The sequence below is a fragment of the Mesitornis unicolor genome, unplaced genomic scaffold (genome assembly GCF_000695765.1).
Source record: "Mesitornis unicolor isolate BGI_N332 unplaced genomic scaffold, ASM69576v1 scaffold26901, whole genome shotgun sequence".
In the NCBI taxonomy this organism is placed as follows: domain Eukaryota; kingdom Metazoa; phylum Chordata; class Aves; order Mesitornithiformes; family Mesitornithidae; genus Mesitornis; species Mesitornis unicolor.
In genome coordinates, this window is record NW_010164879.1 from 15,752 (window position 1) to 36,194 (window position 20,443).

At 38.9% G+C, this 20,443-nt stretch overlaps 1 protein-coding gene across 1 annotated transcript in view; it reads left to right on the forward strand.

The window, feature by feature from the left end:
• WAPAL (wings apart-like homolog (Drosophila)) overlaps positions 1-20,443 on the forward strand; it is a gene marked incomplete at its 5' end in the record, with an annotated part of 41,556 nt that overhangs the window by 14,294 nt on the left and 6,819 nt on the right. Inside the window, 8 exons of the mRNA XM_010194456.1 lie at positions 1,126-1,221; positions 4,289-4,441; positions 4,684-4,820; positions 6,864-6,975; positions 11,710-11,937; positions 16,815-16,926; positions 17,846-17,943; positions 19,282-19,358. Of these exons, the coding sequence (XP_010192758.1) occupies positions 1,126-1,221; positions 4,289-4,441; positions 4,684-4,820; positions 6,864-6,975; positions 11,710-11,937; positions 16,815-16,926; positions 17,846-17,943; positions 19,282-19,358 (1,013 nt within the window). The remainder of the gene's footprint in view (positions 1-1,125; positions 1,222-4,288; positions 4,442-4,683; positions 4,821-6,863; positions 6,976-11,709; positions 11,938-16,814; positions 16,927-17,845; positions 17,944-19,281; positions 19,359-20,443) is intronic.

Here is a 20,443-nt window from a genome sequence, read left to right on the forward strand (position 1 = left end):
TCTTGTCTGGAAACAAAAGTGATTTAGTGCTTGACAGGGTTTTTGGGCTCTGAAAGCTCAGAGCTGAGATTTTCATTCTGCTGCTATTTTTTGAAGTTTTCTCAGGCCTTTCTTGTAAAGAGTGGCAGGATGCAGCACAGTCGAGTTTTAACAGTAACACAGAAGCTCTTGACTTCCAAAATCTACTTTGTAGCTGTTGACATGGCAAAGCCTTCTTACACTTCATAAAATGATACTCAATCCATAGCTGGTACTGCTGGGTTTGCTACAGGAAGCCCCTCTGTGGGCTGTATTTGCACCACTGTCTGTTTTAAATAGTTAATACGTTATATTTTGACAGAAAATTTTTAATGTCCGACTATCTTTAGCATATTTTTAAACACGTTTAAAATGCTATAGAGGTGTGTGTGCGGAGGTATGCAGTTACTCAGTTTACAGAATACGTGGCATGTTGGGAAGTGGTGACAATTGCAGTGGTGTGGTTAGTCTGCAGTATTGGTGTCCAGTCGGATCGGTAAGGTCAGATGCTGGAAATGTAGTTCTGTCTTTACTTCCTCTATGAATTCTGTTGTATTTCCCAAAATCCAAGGGTAATAAATGTTGATGTATTTTGACTTGCCTTGATACGTTTTTGAGCAGAAAGAACAAAAAAGCTGCTTCATTTATTAATATGGGTTAAGGCATTTAATTTGAGTGCTTTCTGTTCCTCTGGGCATTAAACTTTACATCAATTGAACATTTTGATTCTGAACTCCTCATACTTTCTACTCATACGGTGTTTGCTAACTTGTTTTTTTCTCCTGTGGCTGTCTGGTTTTGTCCGTAGGAAGGCTGCAGACCTTTCCTCTGAGTAAACTTTAAAAGGAGAAAAACTGAGCAATTGTAGAAATACATACAGGTCGTGTCTTTTGCTATTTGAATGGGTCTGTGTGTCTTTGAAACCGTCAGGTGCTTCAAAGCCTGTCGGGTTTGCTGATATTGAGAGCTTGTGTTGCTGGGAAGACAGAAGGGGAAAAATAAAAGTCATTTTACTTGTTTGGCTATTTTATTGCTACAGTAATTTTTGAAATATATAGGAAGTACCGGTAGATTTGCTTAAAACTCACTTCTATTTTTATGTTTTAGTCTCCCACAAAGGCTGTATATAATGCTAGACACTGGAACCAGCCAGAATCAGAGGCTCTGTCCGCACCACCGACATTGAAAACTCCCAGTGTCCCAGTAAGTAGACTGACTGACTGTTCTCACGTTTAGTAGATCTTTTAAGATTCACTGATATTTCTTGAAACATAAGTTTTTGGTATCCTGTCATGTCACAGTAATTCAGAATGAAGTCCACTTTGTGATGTGAGCTATTGGGTATTTGATAGGAAAGAAATTGTCAGTGGAAATGCTCTAGAGTGGGATCTGCCATGTCACTCCAATATACAGATACAAAAGAATACTTCAGTCATGTCGTGTTCCCAATCTGCTGAAGTTAAGCTTTCTAACTGTGGACCCCTAGGGTTAACTTGCTAATACCCATAGAAATCAGCAAGTTGCAGGGCAAAAAGAAAAAGCTTTTTAAAAGATATTTCATTCATTTTTCCTTTCTAATGGAGCAAAGTATTGTGAATTGCTGACTTGAGTCTTAAGACCGTGTGAAAGAAACAAAGCTTTCAGTATACAGCCAGAAATGCTAGTAACAGATACATGCATGTCTGCAAAAAGCAGGTAAGAGGTGAAAACAGTTCTTGAAGTCACTTGTTTGTTCAAAAATCAGTGACTGTTTGGAGGCTTAAGGTAAATGATTTTTCAGTCTTTTGAGACCCTGAGAATTCAAGGTCTTGACCTTCTGTGTGTGTAAAAGTTGTTACTGATGATGAGCATTGTACGTTGCAAATAAACTTCATTGTATTTGGTGCCTTGCGTAGAGTACTTGCCTGAGAACAGACAATGGGAAAATAGATACGCTTGCAGTGATAAGTCTTCAGCTTTTGTTGTTGTCACCAGTTTCAGTTTGTTTGTTTTTTTTTCAATTCCACTTGTGTGTAGTGTTCTTATATTGGCTCCTCTTTGATTTATGGTTGGTTTTGGTTGCATCCTCGCAGTGCTCTGAACAGCCTTCCTTCAGTGTTAACTGCACTGCCTGAAAAATGCGGATGACTCACTTTGAAATAACCATTGCCACTCGTGTTTGAGGAGAGAGCAGGAATTTCAGTCCTGGGTCTCTCCTAAACCCCACTGTCTACTTAAATTATGCGTGTTTGAGCTGAAGCTTTTGTTGTTTCCTGAATCTTTATCTTAGTACTGATTTTTGTGAAATACTCTGCTCTCTAAGTTAAAGGCAGATTTTGTCTGAGTCTTCTCAGACAGAATTTGAATGTGTCCTCTTCAGGCTAAGAAAACGTCTGGATCGTTCTTAGTCAGACAAGCCATTTTGTCTGCCGTCAAACTCCCACCCTGTAACTGGAGCCGTCAAAATATCAATCCAGGAGTATGGCAGAGGACTGGCTGAACAAACCAGTTAGGGGAATTAGTTTGCATCTGCTCCTCATGTTACCATATACATTTGAAGTTACTTCAGCCACTGTTTTAAACCATGATGTAGGTGTGTATGACTAAGATTTAAGAGTTACAAGTGAGCCTTGACCCATGTCTTCAGAGGTAATCCCTGAGCAGGTGATCCTGCCTCTTTAATTTCTTCAGAGATTTGTTACCTGAAGATCTGGATAAATTTGTCTTAGATTTATGGTGAGAAACCCCTAGCGTGCAAGCTGCTTATGCCAAGTACTCTTTCTTATGGCCTCTCCAAGCTGCCTTGAATTGGCTTTAAAGGGGATTCTGTTAACCAAGACATGGATGAGATACTTGAGTGGATCTCCTGTGTTCACAGACCAATAAAACCGGAATCCTCCACAGTATGTGCTCTAAACCAGCTTTTCCCTGTGGTTTATTAGCATTTCACCACTGGAGCCTGCATAAGCAGATACGGAAAATGCTGCACAGTGATAGAGGCAAGGTGTAAAGAATACTCTGTCAATGTAGCAGGTTCTCTTGGCTTATATTTTAATTTTGTCTGTCAATGTGCAATGCACAAAAGAAGGCTTTCTCTCAGAATATCCCCTGCAGTGAGTAACAGTTAATGCATCCTCCGTGCCTGCGTGTTAATTCTACTTTTTTTTCAGTTAAACTTTAAAAAAATACTCTTCTTTTCTGTGCAAGGAAACTAAGTACTTGATGTTACTTAGAGATTGAGGGTGAGTAAATGACCACTGGCGTTGACACTTAAACTTTTAGCATTTGGAGGTCTCTGCCTTATTTTCTGTAGTTTGTCTTCACATCTGAATTTGTGCCAAAATGTAATCTGAAGATAAGCTGACATTTAACTAACTAATGCTGAGGAGATTGCTTGCCTGAGATGGCTGGAAACCTGTCAGCAGTTACTCTAGACGTAACATCAAGTTCTCTGCTGCCTGTTGTCAGTTCAGAATAGGTTTTGCTGTATTTCATGCTACAGTATGTTGTTCCTCAAATATTTGATAACACAAACATGAGTAACGCCAGTGTATGAACATTACCATGGATTTACCTGTTGAGGTACACACCATGCCTCTCTTATTTCTCTGGATGGCAATTTTCATGGTGCTACAAAATTTATATTGGCAGTCTTCTACCTACAGGTAGAATACAGTTTGTAGTATCAGGTTGGAGAGGTTGGTTTTCTGGCAGCTACACCCTGAGCGCAGTAGCGCGGTGGCCTCCAGTAGTTAGAGGTGACAACAGTAGGCACGGTTTTTCAGTTTGGGCTGTGCTGAGACAGACTTTGCTCAATGCTGTGCTGATATCCAGAGCACTGGGTATGGTACTTAATGGTGCTTCAGTGTGGTACCCAACTTAGTCAATCCTGGAAGCTCCAGTGTAAGGGGTAAGATACTCATCTGTATCAACAAATAATTGTTTTTAAACACTGAACGTGGTGGCTTTACTTACCCCAAAGCTTAAGGAATGAGTGTAAAGGACTTTTATTTTTCTTATTTGTTCTCAGAGTTCCCACTGGAGCTTTCCTGACTTCTTAGAACTGGTTTTTGTCTTTAAAAATGAATATGATTTCTGACATATTAATTTGGTTTTTTAAGAGTAGGTGCATTATCACACAGCTTAGGTAAATCTTGGTAGTGTGAGGCAAGGACTAAATAGTCCCAAAATGTGAATTTGACGATTGCACGCCTGTACTGTTTCCTGATGTATTTAGTGTATGTTTACGTGCTCAAAACATCTGCCCATTTTAGCACTTTCTTATTAATAGGTAAGGCTATCTTCAAAGGAGGCAATTCATAAAGATGATGGAGTTTTTAAGGCTCCTGCACCACCTCCCAAAGTGATAAAAACTGTGACAATACCTACTCAGCCCTATCAAGAGATAGTAACTGCATTGAAATGTAGGAAAGAAGACAAAGAAGTAAGTATTCTTCACAAATTTTTAAGATAAAGAATTGTTGGTAATCCTAAATACTGAAGGAACAGTGTCAAAATGAAATTTGGCTTTCCTATTAGATATTTCTATCTAAATAGTTGAATGGCCTTCATTAACTTCTTAATTTTCCTTGCACTCAAAACTGAATAGATTTTAAGCTGTACTTGTTAAGGCTATAATTAATCCCAAGAGCAACTTACCTAGGTCAAAATATTTGTCTCTTCCAGTTATACACTGTTGTTCAGCATGTAAAGCACTTCAACGATGTAGTGGAATTTGGTGAAAATCAAGAGTTCACAGATGATATTGAGTACTTGCTAAGTGGATTGAAGAGCAATCAGCCCCTAAACACACGTTGCCTTAGGTAAGATATCTTCATGTAAAGCATTGAACTTATGTTTAAAAGGTACGTTGAATTAAATATTCATCAGGGGAGTGACCGTGTTTTAAAATACTGTTTGGGTCGTTACTTGGCACTTCAGCTAAAAAGAATAAAATTTGATAATAATCGTCAAGATTGTGTGTCATGAATAACTAAAAATAGTACGAGTGAGAAGATGAAATAGGAAATTGTACAGCAAGCGAGATCATCAACACACTTGTTTTCCTTGCTCATAAATTAAAAAAAAAATGTAACTTTTCTGTTTAGTGCAATCTTATGTGCGATGTTGTTTCTGTTTTTCAATGCAAGATTCAATTCTAAAATAAAATCCCTAAGACTTGAACGTTTGCTGGCTGTAATCTAGAACTGATGTGATTTTGAGATGCTGTTTAACTTCAACCACCCGTTCTTTGTATTCTGTTGTGAAATAACATAGCCAGCACCCACTGGAAGTACTGCGGCTTCAGTTATTGTTTGGAAGCTTCCCTGAGTTGTCTTGAAGTACTCATTGCACTCAATGTTCAAGTTACACATTGCTGTGAAGTTAGTATCAAAAGTGGTAGTCTTACTTGGAAAAACATTATGACTTAATATTAGTGTCCATTCTCTGGACGTAAAAGTACTAAGAATTATATTCTGTAGCCATATAATAGTCTTTTTATATATATTTTTATATATTACATATTCTTGTAAATATTCCTCTTCGTTTAGCAAAACTAAAATGGTAGAGGAGGAGAAACTTGTACGCACAGAAGACAGGTGATGAGGACACCTTACTTGAGACTTGGCTGTGGATGAGGAAAAGCTTCATCCACCTTTCATAGAGCTATTTGAAAAATGTATTCATGTTTCTCAAAAACTAGCAGTAAATGTTGTTGCAGTGTAAACACAACAAACCTTTTATCCAGTTTGTATGTACATTATGGGAAGAATAAATTAATACCATAATGACAGTCTAGGAGTGTTTTTCATATTGAGTGCACTTAATTAGCTTGTATGACAAGCTTCCCAAGATCTTAAACTGACCTTTTACTTTCCAGATTTGTATCATGGAATGTAACTTGTATAAACACCATAAACATTTCTTTCTTTCAGTTAACAAATTAAAAGAAAAAGTGTTTTTCCAAAGGAAATCAATGTTAAGGATAGGAATAGATGTAAAAGAATCAGAAGCTGGTAGGTAAGCTCTAACTGGTGCTGGTGTGGTTAGCAAGAGGTGTAAGACCACTTGTTCTTTAAACACCATAATGTATGAGTCTTCCACAGTAAGATTCCTCAGTAGTCATGGAAGAAGACCTGATTCCAGAATCACTCCCACATTACTCCACATTTAAAAGCGATATATTTTTAATATTCTGTATGTTGCTCTGTGCTAGAAATGGCAGACAGCCTGCTAATACAACTGGGGGGAAACCTCCATTTGTAAAATAGAACTGTTATGCCGATCGTTGATTAGACCAATGTATTTGTCGGATTTTTCCTGAAATCTGTAGTGTTTCCATCAACTGGAAATGTAGCAAGAACTTTTAAAATGTTTGTTTTTTTGTAACGATACAGTCAGGCATAAGCAGGGCTAATCACTCAATTAGATAACGTAGACCGCAGTGGAAGCTCACATTTATAATTTCTTGTAATGCCTTGATCCATAATAAGTTCTCCTGTCCCTCTTAATCAGAGCTTTGTGCTTAATCCGTGAACATTTTACTTCCTATTTAACTACTTGAAATTATTTCTACTTCAGTTTGAAAGCAGCAAGTTCAGGGTACCCTTTTGAATCCTGTTTTTAGCCAACCTTAAAAACAAAGCAGACATAGTTTGGTGCTGGTAAGCAACTGTTGGATAAAATGCTGCCCTGTTCACCAATTACAAACTTGCCCTATACAAATTTTAGCAGAAACATCCCAGCAGAGCGTGTCAGGGTCTGAGGTGTACATCTGAGGTCAGTCACATCTTGAAGACTTGTTTCTGCCACTCTTGTGGATGTGTTCCTTTGAGCTGTTCTAATGCAGAATGAATTCTCTCTAGTGTAATCAGCCTGGCGACAAAGTGCGCCATGCCCAGCTTCCGAATGCATCTGAGAGCGCATGGGATGGTAGCCATGGTTTTCAAAACACTGGATGATTCCCAGCACCATCAGGTATGGTTTCATTGTGTGTTTAGTTGAAGTTTGATGCCTGTCTGCTTTGTGTGAATTCTGTGTACACGTAATTCAAGGTCAAGCATCCTGTGTGGTGTGCGTCTGGGATCAGTGGCTCCATTTTACAAATCCATAGTGAAATGAAAAATAAGAGCACCTGTGTTCCAGTAATCAGTCCTCCTTCCACTGTTCATGTGCTTCTGAGTTTGGAAATTCTTTAAAAAAAAAATTAAGCTTTTTAGGAAAACAGGCAGTGCTTTGGACTGCTATTTGCTATCTTCTCTAAGCTTTTTCAAATAGTTTTATAGTTGTAGTTATAAAAAAATAAAATACCCTTGAAAGGAATCCTTTCTCCTTAAAGATGGCTGTAAATGCTGGTCTCTGGACTTGCTTGTTTGTGAATTTTCTCCTTTTCTGTAGCTGTTGTGGGGCACTTTTCATGTCCTGCTCCAGTCTCCTTGGGCAGTGCTGTAGCTGCACTCGTAGGGTGCCCTGAGTCCATGCAGTGTTCTGTGATAAATCTAGGGAAGGTGAATTTAAAGTACTAACAGTAACATGGCCTGAGTGAAAAGTAAAGCAGTTTGGGTGTTTCTCCTTACCGGTTCACAGGTTCAATGCAGCTGTGATAGAAAATGCTTCCTGGGGATGATGCTGTTTTTCCAGTGGTTGGAAACTGTGCCTCTGTGGGGCATCCCCTGAGGTATTGGTACGAAAACTGAACATAGGAAATATTACTTGAAGTGGGTAGTAGATTTGTATATCCAGTCAGGTTTTATTACTTGTGTTTAATAGCTCTAGAAGAATGACAGACAATGCAGGAGGAAACTTTGCACCCACAGAAATAGACATTTAAGAGATTGTATTTGACATTTACTGTGGGTGGGGGGAGAAGCTGTGCAGCTTTAAGTACCTGGTTTAGAACAATAGCCCATTTTCCACCTCCCTCAAAGATGAGCAATGGCTAACTGTAAAACATAGGGAGCAGGTCCAATGCATTCATTGTTTTGTGAGCTGTCAAATTAGTGCCAAGTGATACTAGAAGAATCAAGTGTGGTCGTGCTATTTAGGACAGTTGCCACCACTGCGTTGCAGGAGATCTGCAAAGGACAGCTACAGTCCCTTGGAAGGTGCACAAGCTCTCTCGGTGTATTTTCGGCTGTCTTTTACCAGTTACCATTATTCCTCCTTTTTCAAAAGAACTAGCACACGCAGTTCAAAAGGAAATTGCATGCTATTATTAGTCTGCACTTACAAAAAGCATTGATTATATTCACTATCTTCAGTGTATTTGATGAAATGCTCCCTGTTCTCAGGAAAAAAAGAGGTAGCTATTGTTTTAATATAGTTACAGTGCATTCTTGGTACAGGTTACACAGTATTATAAAATTACTGTTTTATCAAACTGCTATTAGTAAATGCTGCAATGTGTGCTCTGACTGCTGACAGTATGTGCTTCAATGATGACCTCTGTATAAGCTCACTGGCTTTTTGTGCTGCCCTTTCATCCACTCATTATTTCACTAAACTTGTAACTCTTTCAAAATGAATAGAAATTTCCACTATATCTCAGAGCAAAGTAACTCAGTAATAAATTGCACTAGGCTTTGCTTGTGTGGCTCAAATCCATGTAAGATGAATAAAGAAAGTGGAAAAAATACAGTTATTCTGTTAATATTTTCTTTAAAGTATTTTGAAGATGGGAGAAGTGCCACAATAACACTGCTAATGGAAACAAATGTGAGCTTAGGCTGCACTGACTGTGCTGAGACAGTGGAATAGACAGAGAGAGTAGGAGACTCTTCCATTTCTGCAAGATAAGAGGTATTTTTTTAACCACCAAGGAAAACAAAATAACCAGTTATCTTGCTGAGCTATGCCCCAGAATATTTACATGAAAATTACTTATTTGTTGATTTGTTTTTAAGCTACAGTTTCAGTTTTTAACTGACTTTGTCTCTTCAGCTGTGCTCTAAAAGTTTCGGAGTATCATTAATTTTTAAAATAAAAAAATATATTTTCATTATAGCTGTCAGTAGCTGAGCACAGAAATGTGGTTTTGTAATGTCTTCAGCATGTGAATAATTAAAAAAAAAAAGAAAAGTGCATTAAATGTAGTGCTGAACCCTAGAAAATAACCATCTGTTCCCACAAGCTGGGATATAAATAGAAGAAGCAAGGGAAGACGAGGATGAGAGTGGGTGTAAATGGTCTGCTGTTTCTGGAGTGTATGTTCACTGGGATGTTTTCCTGAATTCTGTACAAGTATGGAGTGCAGCTCCATAGTTAGGTATGCCATCAAATTTCTGTCCAGAACAAATTCTTCATATTTTACTTTTTTCTCCTCTCCACTGTTGTCTGGAAGCAGGCTGCATTTGGAACAAACACAAAAAACTGGCTCCACTACTTCAGTCCATAAGGATGGGGTTTAGAGGGTGTGATTGGGTTTTTTGGTTGTGTGGGTGGTGATGTGGTTTGTTTAGTTTGGTTTGGGTTGTTTTTAGGATATTGATCGAAAGCGAGTTGCACTAACCACTTTCCCCTCATTCTCAGCTCAGAATGTATATTCAAGATTAAACCACGTTGCCCTGCTCCACTCCTTTTTGGTTTTTTGGAAGTCTTCCTGCAGCCTGAAACCTTCTGCATAATGTCTTGGTCCCCTCTTGGGTCCTGTCTGATCACATTTAAGTATCTTAAAGCCTGGGTGGACAGTCTGAGGAAGAGTTGACAGAGCTTATGGGTAGAGAGAACCATGAGTCTGTGTAACAGGAATTTGGTTGGACTGCAAAGAAGGGCCTGGGGCAGGCAAGGGCCAGGTACAGAGGCTTATAAATGAGTGTGAGTGACCTTATCAGACTTCGGAGTGTCTGTAAAGCATTTGAGTAAAGATCTAAGAACAATGTCTGACTTTTTGAAATGTCTAAATATTGGCAGCCCAGATCATAAATTCTGCACTTTCCTTCTGTTAACTGCTGCATGTGTTATAGTTGACAGAAACTCCTTGGAGGGGCTTAAGCCTTTTTTTTTTAACCAGAAATTTCTGGTAGGTGGTGCTGGGCACTAGAAAATAGGCATAGAACAGTGAGCATAGAGCAGTGGTTGGCAGAGTAACCATTGTTTCCTCTGCGCGTGCTCCTGTATCCTGCTTTCATAACTGCCATTCTGAACGAGCAGTCGGCTTCTAGGAACCTGGAATTTCTCATGGTTTAAACCAGTTGCAAGTAAATCCAGGGGACACAATTTTTATAGTTAAAATAGTGAAATTGCAAGGTTTATTGGAGACATTTAATAGAAAAAATGAGAAAGCAATGTATACCCTGTCGAGGTTGACAAGCCTCATAGCTTGCTTTATTGCCTTACATCTGACAAGGCTGGAGTAGTGACATTCACAGCAAAGGCTTTTATTTTTTATTTTGTTTTTAACTAACCTGTGTTTTGAGACTGTATTCATGAAAGGAAATGTAGATTTGGAAACTCTTGCTTCCTTCGTTCAGTATTCCAAATGCATCTTTGGTAGTTAGTCAAATTAGTCTTGGTTCACCCAAGGGTTTCGTGGACTCAGACAGGAAGGAGTTTTAACAGCTTTTGATAGGCTGTCAACTGCCTGATCCTGTTTTAGAAATGCTGATACTGCTTCGTATGACCAAGTATTATTAGTACTTCTAAACTAAGCAGAAGAAGCTAATGATTGCTTTGGTGGTTGGCTGAACTCATGATGTTAATCTGCTATGACACTGAAATTCTCCTCTTTCCTGTTGAAGTGTACAGCATTCACATCCCAGAATTAGTCTGTCTCCGTTTTTAACTTACTTCATACAGAAAAAGACAGACCATAGCTGTGTACTGTGACTTGAAGCTCACCTGGACAGATGGGTCTCTTGGTGCGAGTGCGGTACTTGCGGCACTAGTAGGGACAGCTAACTTTGCTCTGCTCTCTTCAGTGTCGTTTGTCCTTTCTTGACAGTCACCTTCTGCCTTTGCTTTTCTGGATCCTCACAAAGACAGAGTTGAATTCTCGAAGGATCAAGTATTCTTTAGCCAGTGAGAGGTCCCTATCCACCATTTCTGTGTAAGATAGGGCTGGTCAAGATAATAACGTTTACTTGTTAAGGACTGATGGGGACAGGGCAGGAGGGAAGCTGTTTCATGCTCTGGCTACTTCCAAAAAACAGAATTTCCCTGGAAATTAAATATGTTCATGCTGTAAAGGTTTGGGTAAACTGTTGACTGGCAGACCTGCTTGGCTGAATTGGAGTGTGTGTCACCAGGCTCTCTTCCCCTCCACACCCCCCTTCACATGCAAATGCTGTCCCCATGATGTATTTTCTGGTGCTGATCCCATCGAACCAGAACGTTCACCTACCTCACCACGTACTGTGTGGTTTCTCACTTTGGTGCCCTGCCACCTGTCTCTTCTACAGTACTGTTACCTGCGTTACTGTTACTCTGTCTGCAGTACTAAGTCCCTTAAAAGTAGAAACTCCTGATTTTCTACTAGAGTTTTGCAATTGTGTTATGTGATTTTATGTCTCAGTTGTATTGGTTAGGAGAATGCATTAATAACTTCCTAGAAGGAATCTGTGTACAACTGTAAGTACTCGTGCAAGTGCTAGCGTAGATTGGGACTTCTCAGACTCCTCTTTTTTAAATCTTCAGCCTGTTTATTAAAAATTGTAACAGGTCTGCTTAACATGATTACTAAAAACTAACTTTTTTTCTTTCCTCTCCCAACCCAAGAATTTGTCCCTTTGCACAGCAGCTCTAATGTACATCCTGAGTAGAGATCGTTTGAACATGGATTTAGACAGAGCTAGTCTAGATCTGATGATTCGGCTTTTGGAATTGGAGCAAGATGCTTCTTCTGCCAAGCTGCTGAATGAAAAAGACATGAATAAAATTAAGGAAAAAATTCGAAGGCTCTGTGAAACTGTTCACAACAAACATCTTGATCTCGAAAACATCACGGTGGGTATCATACTTTTATTTGAAAGCCTTGTCGGTAGTGGAATGCTTAATAAAATGGAGCTTGTGAGCATCATCCTTACTTTCATATCTCCCAGCAAAGGAGTCATGACATTTTGTCTGCCTTCTATGTACATATGACTGCACTGTAAGTATTCTGCTATTTGAAATGGGAAGTTTCCTTTGTAAACAGCTGTTAGTAGGATACTTGTGGTGTTCTTCAGCTCTGATTCATCTTGCGCTCTTGCTAAGGGTGACTAAAGGTAACAATTAAAACCAAGTAACAATTTAAATACCCATGTGTTTAAACACCACCTTTAGACTATTTGTCTCTGTTTCTTTCCCAATATACATTCAAAAACAACAGGGGTTCTTACATGCAAATAAGAGTATTGTGTGTTAAATACAAAATGTGCTGTAGGGTCTCCCATGAGAAAAAACAGAACTGTCCTACAGAAGCATGACTTCTTTCTGCTCAAAGTGTTGATTACTATAGATGTGGATGATTTTTTTTCCTTCCTTTCTGAAATACACTTGTTTTTCATGAACATGTCTTCAGCTGCAACAGAGCGAACAGTTTGTTTAAAAATATGTTTGGCCATGGTTTGATGCTAGCATCAAGCTAGCTTGAATAATAAAGGGTAAGTTGCAAGTCTTTTTACAAGAGTGTATTTAAAGAGTTGATGACAGATTGACTAGATGAGTGGTCATAGATGGCAAAAATTAGTAACGTGGTTTTGCATTCACCATGTTTCAGTGTAGCAGGTGTTGGTATGATCTTCATTTTTTAACATCTTACGACACGTTTGTCTGATGTTTTAAAGATTCTTATTAGGTTTTTGCCATTTTTCTTGTAATACTTAAACCTGACAGGAGAAGCTTCTGATTTATTGTTCATGAAGTGAGCTTTTGAGAGCTTTATCTCTGCAAGTAATGTCTCAGCTCCTGTCGGTAATCTGCAGTTCAGATTGTGTTCCATCGTAAATTAGGTTAAAAGATGATCTGCGTTGTTGAGCTGGCAGTTTCTTTTGTGGCTTTAGTGATTTATTCTTTTTTTTTGTCAGTTTAGGAAAGTTAGTTTCTTTTTTTTTCCCAAAAAAAATTTCTGGCTATGGAACAGACAGCTGAATTGGTATGAAAACTCAGTATTTTGTAGCAGTAGGAGGAGCCGAGTTTTGGGGAAGAGAATACTGATGCCATAACTCTTACCCTTGGTAACCAGTTTCTGGTAGGTAACAAAGGAGAATTGTTTCAGAGCTTTCAGTTTCAGGCTTGTTTCCTGCAAACCTGTGAAATGTGCAGATAGGGGGCTCATTCACTTTCTAACCTTCGAAATCTGCGAAGGAAGAATGAATTTGAGATTCTTTTCTCTGCTTTCCACTTACTCTGAATTCACATGATATAATCTGAAGATACCAACACAGAATGAAATTTGTTCTCTAGGTGGTGATCAGCTCAGAACTGGTATAATCAGTGTCTTATTTCAGTGCTGGTTTGGCACCAAAGGCAGCTCACGTAGCTCACAGTCTGTCGGTGCCAGGGTATCTACTGCACTGTAAGATCTAAGACAGCTCCCTTTATGAAGCACGGAGCAGCTGGTACAGGTTCCTCATGGCTGAAGCATCCAGCCATGTAGGCCACTGTCTCCTGTTCGAGCATTTCTCATATTCATAATCTAACCCAACCTGCTGGGTTTTGATGAACTGTCACTGTGTCCTGTTTTCTTAGGCAGGGGTTTTAAAGGGAGAGGATTTCTTAAAAGGGGCTCTGTCTCGTGGGGAAGTTGTCCATGAATGAAGAGTAGTGTTACCACAGGCCATCGGTTTCAGCTGGTTTTTTGTTATGGTTGGTTTTTTTTCTTTCCTGAGGCATCTCGGGCATTTCTTAAAATGGTCGAGCCATTGTTGTAAATGTGTTGAACACTGTGGTACTTCCCAGCTGCACCATCTAGAAGCAGAGACTATGCAGTGTTTAGAGAATATATGCAAACCAAATGAGATGGTTAGGTTCTCTTCCAGTTTATGATGGTAGCAGTGGTAAGCTGAAACAATAATGAACTTCATATGTAGAAGATAAAGCTGCTGTCACATAGATAACCTGTCATGAGATAAAAGAAGTAATCTCTGTTTTGTACCAGGTGACAGGCAGAAAATGCTAACAAAAATGCAAATCTTTTGGGAGTAAAGAAAAGATCTGTGCTTTTTCAGGCTGAGACATACCCACTGAGAAACAGAAGGATTGCAGCAGATGTTTTGGTAACTCCAGTTTGTGCTTAACCAATTACACCTTCATTTTTTTGAATCTTACACAGATCAAAGAAAGATGATCAGTACTGCCCATCTCTTTCCACAGTGGTGTTTGTGACTATCTAGAAATCAGACTGACCTGATTTTTGAGGATTCTGTTTTCTAGACTGCTGTGAACATGAAAACATAAATCCAGAAACTGAAAAGGAGGTCTCTGTGGAATGAATTTGTTCCAGGTTTTTTTTGCTGGCTTAGAAAAGGATAAAATGTGAATAATTTAGCCTTCTGTTAGCAAATGGTGCTTGCCTGTCAGTCAGCATAGCCCTCTGTAGCTGATGTTTGCAGCTTGCTCCTCTCTGCTGCATCATAATGAAAACCTTCGGAAGTGACTTCTCTCTTTGGTTGGTGGAAGAGGTTATCCTGTTTTTCACTCTCAGCATAAGGCTGAAAGCTTAAGTAAAGCATGTTTCAAACCATCAGTGTTAAAATTGCTTAGTAATGGCCATAGAAATTGGATAGAATGGATTGCTTTCCCCAAAAGCAAGAGAGTTACAAAGTTTGAATAATTTCAATAAAAAAAGAATTGAAAATTGTTTGTGTTCTTGTGCCCAGGAGTATAAATATGAATTCATGTTCTCTTTGAGTTTTTTGAAGTCTTACTGCACTTTGGCAAAAAACTGAGCACCGTATTTTAAAGACTGTGTGGCCTTTAAGCCTTCATTCATGGTGAAGGTATTTGGGAAGTCAACTAAACTACAGTCTGTTGTAGCCCTTGAGAGCTCTGAGGAGAATTGTTATTCAGCTTCTATCAATCTGGCTTAGGTTATGCGTGCTTTCAGATAGCCCTGTTACAGTATTTTCAAGCTCAGCCTTTTAAAGTGAAAGGAATTGTCTGAAGAGGATGGGAAAGCTGCAGAGAGCTAGGGCTCTGTTAAACCGCTGTCTTCAGGTTCTCTCCCCTCCTCCCTCAAAACACTTTCTCATGTGGTTGTCTTCAGAAGGGAAGTTCTTCATCCATTGCTGAAAATACCCTCATCTCCTTCAGCAGTATGTTTTTAACTTAGTTTTTAAAAGTGTGACTTTTTGGATCTTGTATCTCCTCATGATGAGATGAGAACACTCTGTGTGTTTAGTTTACCTCCTGAGAAGGCCTGATGAGTGGCTGTTGGCAATTCAAAAGTAGGTGACAGTTTCCCAGGTGGTAAAACATTTGCAGGAGTAATTGCAGCTTTGTCTTTGTTTCCTCTGTGATGGGGAATTGAAGTGCTGCTGACTCCAGGAGCAACGACCTGTTGTAGATTTGCTGCTGCTTGTGTTCTCTTGTCCCCCACAACACTGGCGTGACCAAGGACACCTCCATTGACGCTGGAGAAATGCTGTTGGTGTCTGTATGCTCATCAGTGACTGTGCTGCAGAGCGTGCTCCTAAAAAAATGAGAACTAACTTTGTGTGGTAATTCTTACTTACCAAGACTAATCCTCAGCTTTCTTTTCCTCCTTGGAAATCAGTATTTTGAAAACTAGGAAAGCAGATGAAGCTGTTGAGGGGTGGTTCATAGAATTTATAACTTGGTTTCCCAAGACAATGGGGTGTTTACTCAAGCCTGGTGAGTACGGCTCTTCCCAGGAGGTGCTGAGCTGTTTCAGCTGGTATCCTGGAACATGCTGCACAGCTCAGGATAAGCACAGCCCTCCTTGAAGCATTACAAATCAGATGTGTCAAGGAAAGACGATAAATTGAGAGCGATTAAATTCAGTTAGCTTTAATGAGATCTCATGGCTCTCTCCCTGACCTTTCATTGTTGTATTGTTGTACCATATATGAAATTATTCAGTTTACAGTACTCCACATTTGCTTGTGTGTTTTCCAGTGCACTTTGATGCAGGTGTAAATTTATATGTATGTATATGTTTATAATAAAACATTTGCCTTTTATTAGAGGCCTTTGGATAAAGAAGTTATAGTCTTGACTTTATAAATGGTGTTCGTTGTGATTAAAAACATTGCAGGGGACTAAGACAGTCACCTAAAATCTCTTCAACTTCCATTTGCAGGGAGTAAACTTACCTTTGCTGTTGTTGAATTTTGATATGTATTCCTCTGTTTCTTAAAAAAAAATCATAAAATAAATCCGTAAATATAGTAAGGTTTTCTGCAGTGTTTTAGTTTAATGGCTCTCTTCCATGAAAGAAAAAAAGTTAAAACCACAGAATACCTGTGTTAGAATCAAAGGTGTTCTATGAGAAGCAGATCTGGGAGCCAGAGAAGCAGTGTTCAGTGCGGCTTTTCTTGGTGTTTTTTCCCTGCCTGGCTGACTTGTCCATTTCCTTCCTCCACTTGTTTCCTTTGATGACAAGAGCAACCGATGAAAGGAGGCTGCGGACGTTTTCTAAGCTATTGATAAAATCAAGGAAAAGTTGAAAATGCAAAGTACCTCTTTATCAGCACCAAGTGATGTTTTAGATCTGCCTATTTCGCAGTCTGTTCTTGCTCCCTCTGGTGGTTCTATGTAGAACCTAGAACTTTGTTTTTACGGGTCTTGTATGACGTGTATGTGTTTGGTTTGATTTGATTTGATGTATTGGCTACGGCTGCTGTGATGATTTCACTAATTCTGGAACCTGACTATTTCAGACCGGGCATTTGGCAATGGAGACATTGCTGTCTCTCACCTCCAAACGAGCTGGGGACTGGTTTAAAGAAGAACTACGACTTCTAGGTGGTCTTGATCATATTGTAGATAAAGGTATTGGAGATGCTGCTTTGATTGTGTGAAAAATTAGTGAATCCGAATAAGATGTTTGCTTTTCTTAATGTTTTTTTCTCATCAATGTTAAAAATAAAGTACACGATTCAATATCAAGTCACTGGAAATAACAGTGACACTGATCTGTTGCATTTGGGATGGCAAGTAGTTTTAATGTTAAACGGAGTGTGTATAATGTTGCTTATAATGTGCGAGATTAAAAATGGCTTAAGCTTAGGATACAGATTACTGTGTTGTGTATCTCTGAACAGCACACAAAGACAGCACGCTTATTCTAGAGTAAAATCCCCTTTACTGGAATTATTTTCAGACCTGATATTTTTTTAACGAAATATCACAGAGGAAATCAGCTCTTCAAGAAGAAATGGCGGGGATTTTGTTCCTTTGTAATTTTAAAGCATATGTCTTGGCTTGGTTTTTTGGATCATCTCACAGATAGGAAAAGGGACATTGTAGAACTGAATTCTTGAGATTAATAGAGCTTCCAAAGGAAGGACTGAAGAGATGAAAGCGTTCAACTTGCACATGGTTTCAGACTTGTCAAGTGTGGGGAGAGTGCATGTGCTGTGTCTTTTTTCTCTTCTACAAAACAGTGCATTACAGTTAAGGAGCCCAGTTGTGCTGTACAAGCTCTTCATTGTCAGTAGAAAATAAAATAGGTAAATTGTGGCAACAGTCACAAACTTGTAAAGCTAAAATTGCAGGGGTTTTTTGTAATTTACTTGGAGCAATGAAAATCTTCAGAATGCTGATCATGGTTTTGTGATTGTTTCCTATGATTAGAGTTCAGTGAAGTGTAAAACAAGGTTGGTAGCAACTGAGTAGTTACGTCGTTTGTATATTTGACTTTTGAAGATCTCTTATTGATAGTGGAAAACATCTTCTTTTTGTTGTTTAGTCAAAGAATGTGTGGATCACCTAAGCAGTGATGAAAATGAAGAGAAATTGGTTGCTTCGTTATGGGGTGCAGAAAGATGTTTACGGGTCTTGGAAAGTGTGAGTATGAGCAGATGTGTTGATTTCTGTAAACTCCTGTGTCTCAACCAGACCTTTTCAATGTTACATTCTTTTAATAATCTTTACACAATATTTTTTAATAGAAGTTCTTAACTTTGTGTTCACCAGCGTTCCTGGAATGTTTGTTTGGAAATCTCTTTTGCCATCCTGTGTGTGTGTGCACCTTTGCCAGTTCATTACTGGTGAGAAGAGCTGAATGTAACTTGATGCTGCTGCTTAAGTTCCTACAAAAAGCTGCTGTTCATGGATGTTGTCTTTGAGGCATGAGTTTGACTCTGTAGTGTGTGTCTGGTAATAACGCATCATTAGAGAGGGAATATTGTCTTACAAACAATAAATCCATCTATATTGTAAAATTTGCTGCTTTCATAAATCAGCTGGCTAAGCACTGAAAGAGAAAATTGCCCTGAAATAAATCTCCACACATCAGAAAGTGACATTTGGGTTTCAGGTACAGGTCAGTGAATCTTAATGAATATATTAAAACCCAAGTCAGAGGGCAAATAGCTTCAGCAGTAACTTTCCTTCACTAAAATAGAAGATCAGACTCAAAAATAGCGTAAAAGCAAGCTAAAAACTGAGAAAGATGAACAACTGCTCAAGTACTAATTCAAGGGTGTCTGCTTAAAACTTCACAGCACTTAGGTTTTTACCCATCTTCTGAAAGGTGAGATAAAAATTTTCAGATCCAGTTTATTCTTTTATATTTGATAGAGTTGCCAAGCAACAGTAGAAGAGCTTTCTTTAGTGGTAGAATATTCAAAATGGAACTTGAGGGTGGTTTGTGATGTGGTAAGATCCTTACAACTTGAACGTGACAACAGAAATCAACACGACCACTGATGCGAATGTAGGAGAACCCGTACTGCTTCTGAAACCTGATTCTGAACTTCAGTCAAGGAAAAGCTTTATTTTTATGATCAGATGCATAATAAGCTCTCAGAAGTAGAGTTGGTGTGGAGTCCTAAAAACAACATTACATATCTAATTGTATTCTGTGTTATATGTTTATATACATTTACAGACACACACCTGTGGAGCACTGGATATAGACTGAGGGTTCTGCTGTGGCAGAACATTGTGCCACATGGTTTCTATGCTTACTGTCTCAGGGAAGATTGTTTATAGCCATTGCTGCAATTTTGTGTGATAATTAGAAGGTGAAAACTTTAAGGAAATACTGGACACTGAGTGAAGTTTACACTGGATAATAACCAAGAAATGTGGAACTGAATGAAGTGAGGTGGGAGTAGAAGGGAATGCTTCTCTTTCAAGGGGAAAAAAAAGTAAAATATTACTTTCTCCTCTTCCTTTTAGGTCACTGTGCACAACCCAGAAAACCAGAGCTATCTGATAGCGTACAAAGACTCACAACTCATAGTCTCCTCAGCTAAGTAAGTTGTAACAGAAAGACATCTTTGTGGAGCTCTGCACGTGATAGGGGAAAAATAGAAAATTGTTATACAAGAAGATTCATGGGGAGGGAAGAAACCAACCTGATTTCCACTGTTGCTTTTCATTAAGTAATGCTGAAGTTATTTTAGCTGCGGGTTTGGGTAACTGCCTGATACTACTGCAGTGCTGCAGTTGTTGGTTCTGTAGAGGCTGCAAACTGCGCGTTCAGCTCTTTAGTACCAAGATCATGTGAACACAGAAGAGGGTAGCTGGGGAAGCTGCATTTATTGAGTGTGTTTTCATTACGCTTAAGCGTTTACTGAAATAGAGCATAACAGAATTGACAGTGTAAGGGTCTGAGTAGTGAAATTCTGTTCGCGGCTGTTCTCCCTGGCAAAGATGTTTGTACAAACACCTCTAACCCATTTCTCAATCTGGGTAAGGTCTCAGCTGACTGGCGGAGCCAGTCCCTCTTGTGCTGCTCTTCATAAGAGAGCAAATTAAGCTGAAAATTTGACTCTGCAGACCTCACTGGAAACACAGTTTCATGGTTGTAGGTTAGATATTTTGAGTATTTCTTTAAATGAATAAATAATTAAACCCAAAACGACGACATCCAACACCACTGTTTACTGTGCTATTTAGACATGTGTCTTTTTGACATTTTTTCGTTGTTTTTGTAATTGAAACCAGCGTTTTCAGTTTGAAATCATGCTAATGTCATGCAGTAAAATGAAGCCTGTGGTCCAGTGATGTTAGGAGATTAAGGTTTTACTGCGAGGAAGTCACGTCACTTATTTCTTACAGAATGGAAATAGCTCTGAGGACAGAACAAGAGAACATTTAGATAATGCTGTCAGAATAATGTGCCTTGATGATCAGAGGATGTGAGAGTTTGAGAGGGTTTGTAGGGAGAGGAGATCTCTTTTGTTAAGACCATGTGATGAGTTTGGAAAGGAAAAACTTAACTTTTGCTCTTGAAATTTCAAGCTGATCAAGCTCTAAGCCACAAAGCTTTCCTGGTTTTTGTTTTCATCATTTCAGTTGAGCTCAAAAGATTTTATAGGTGATAAGTTTATTATCT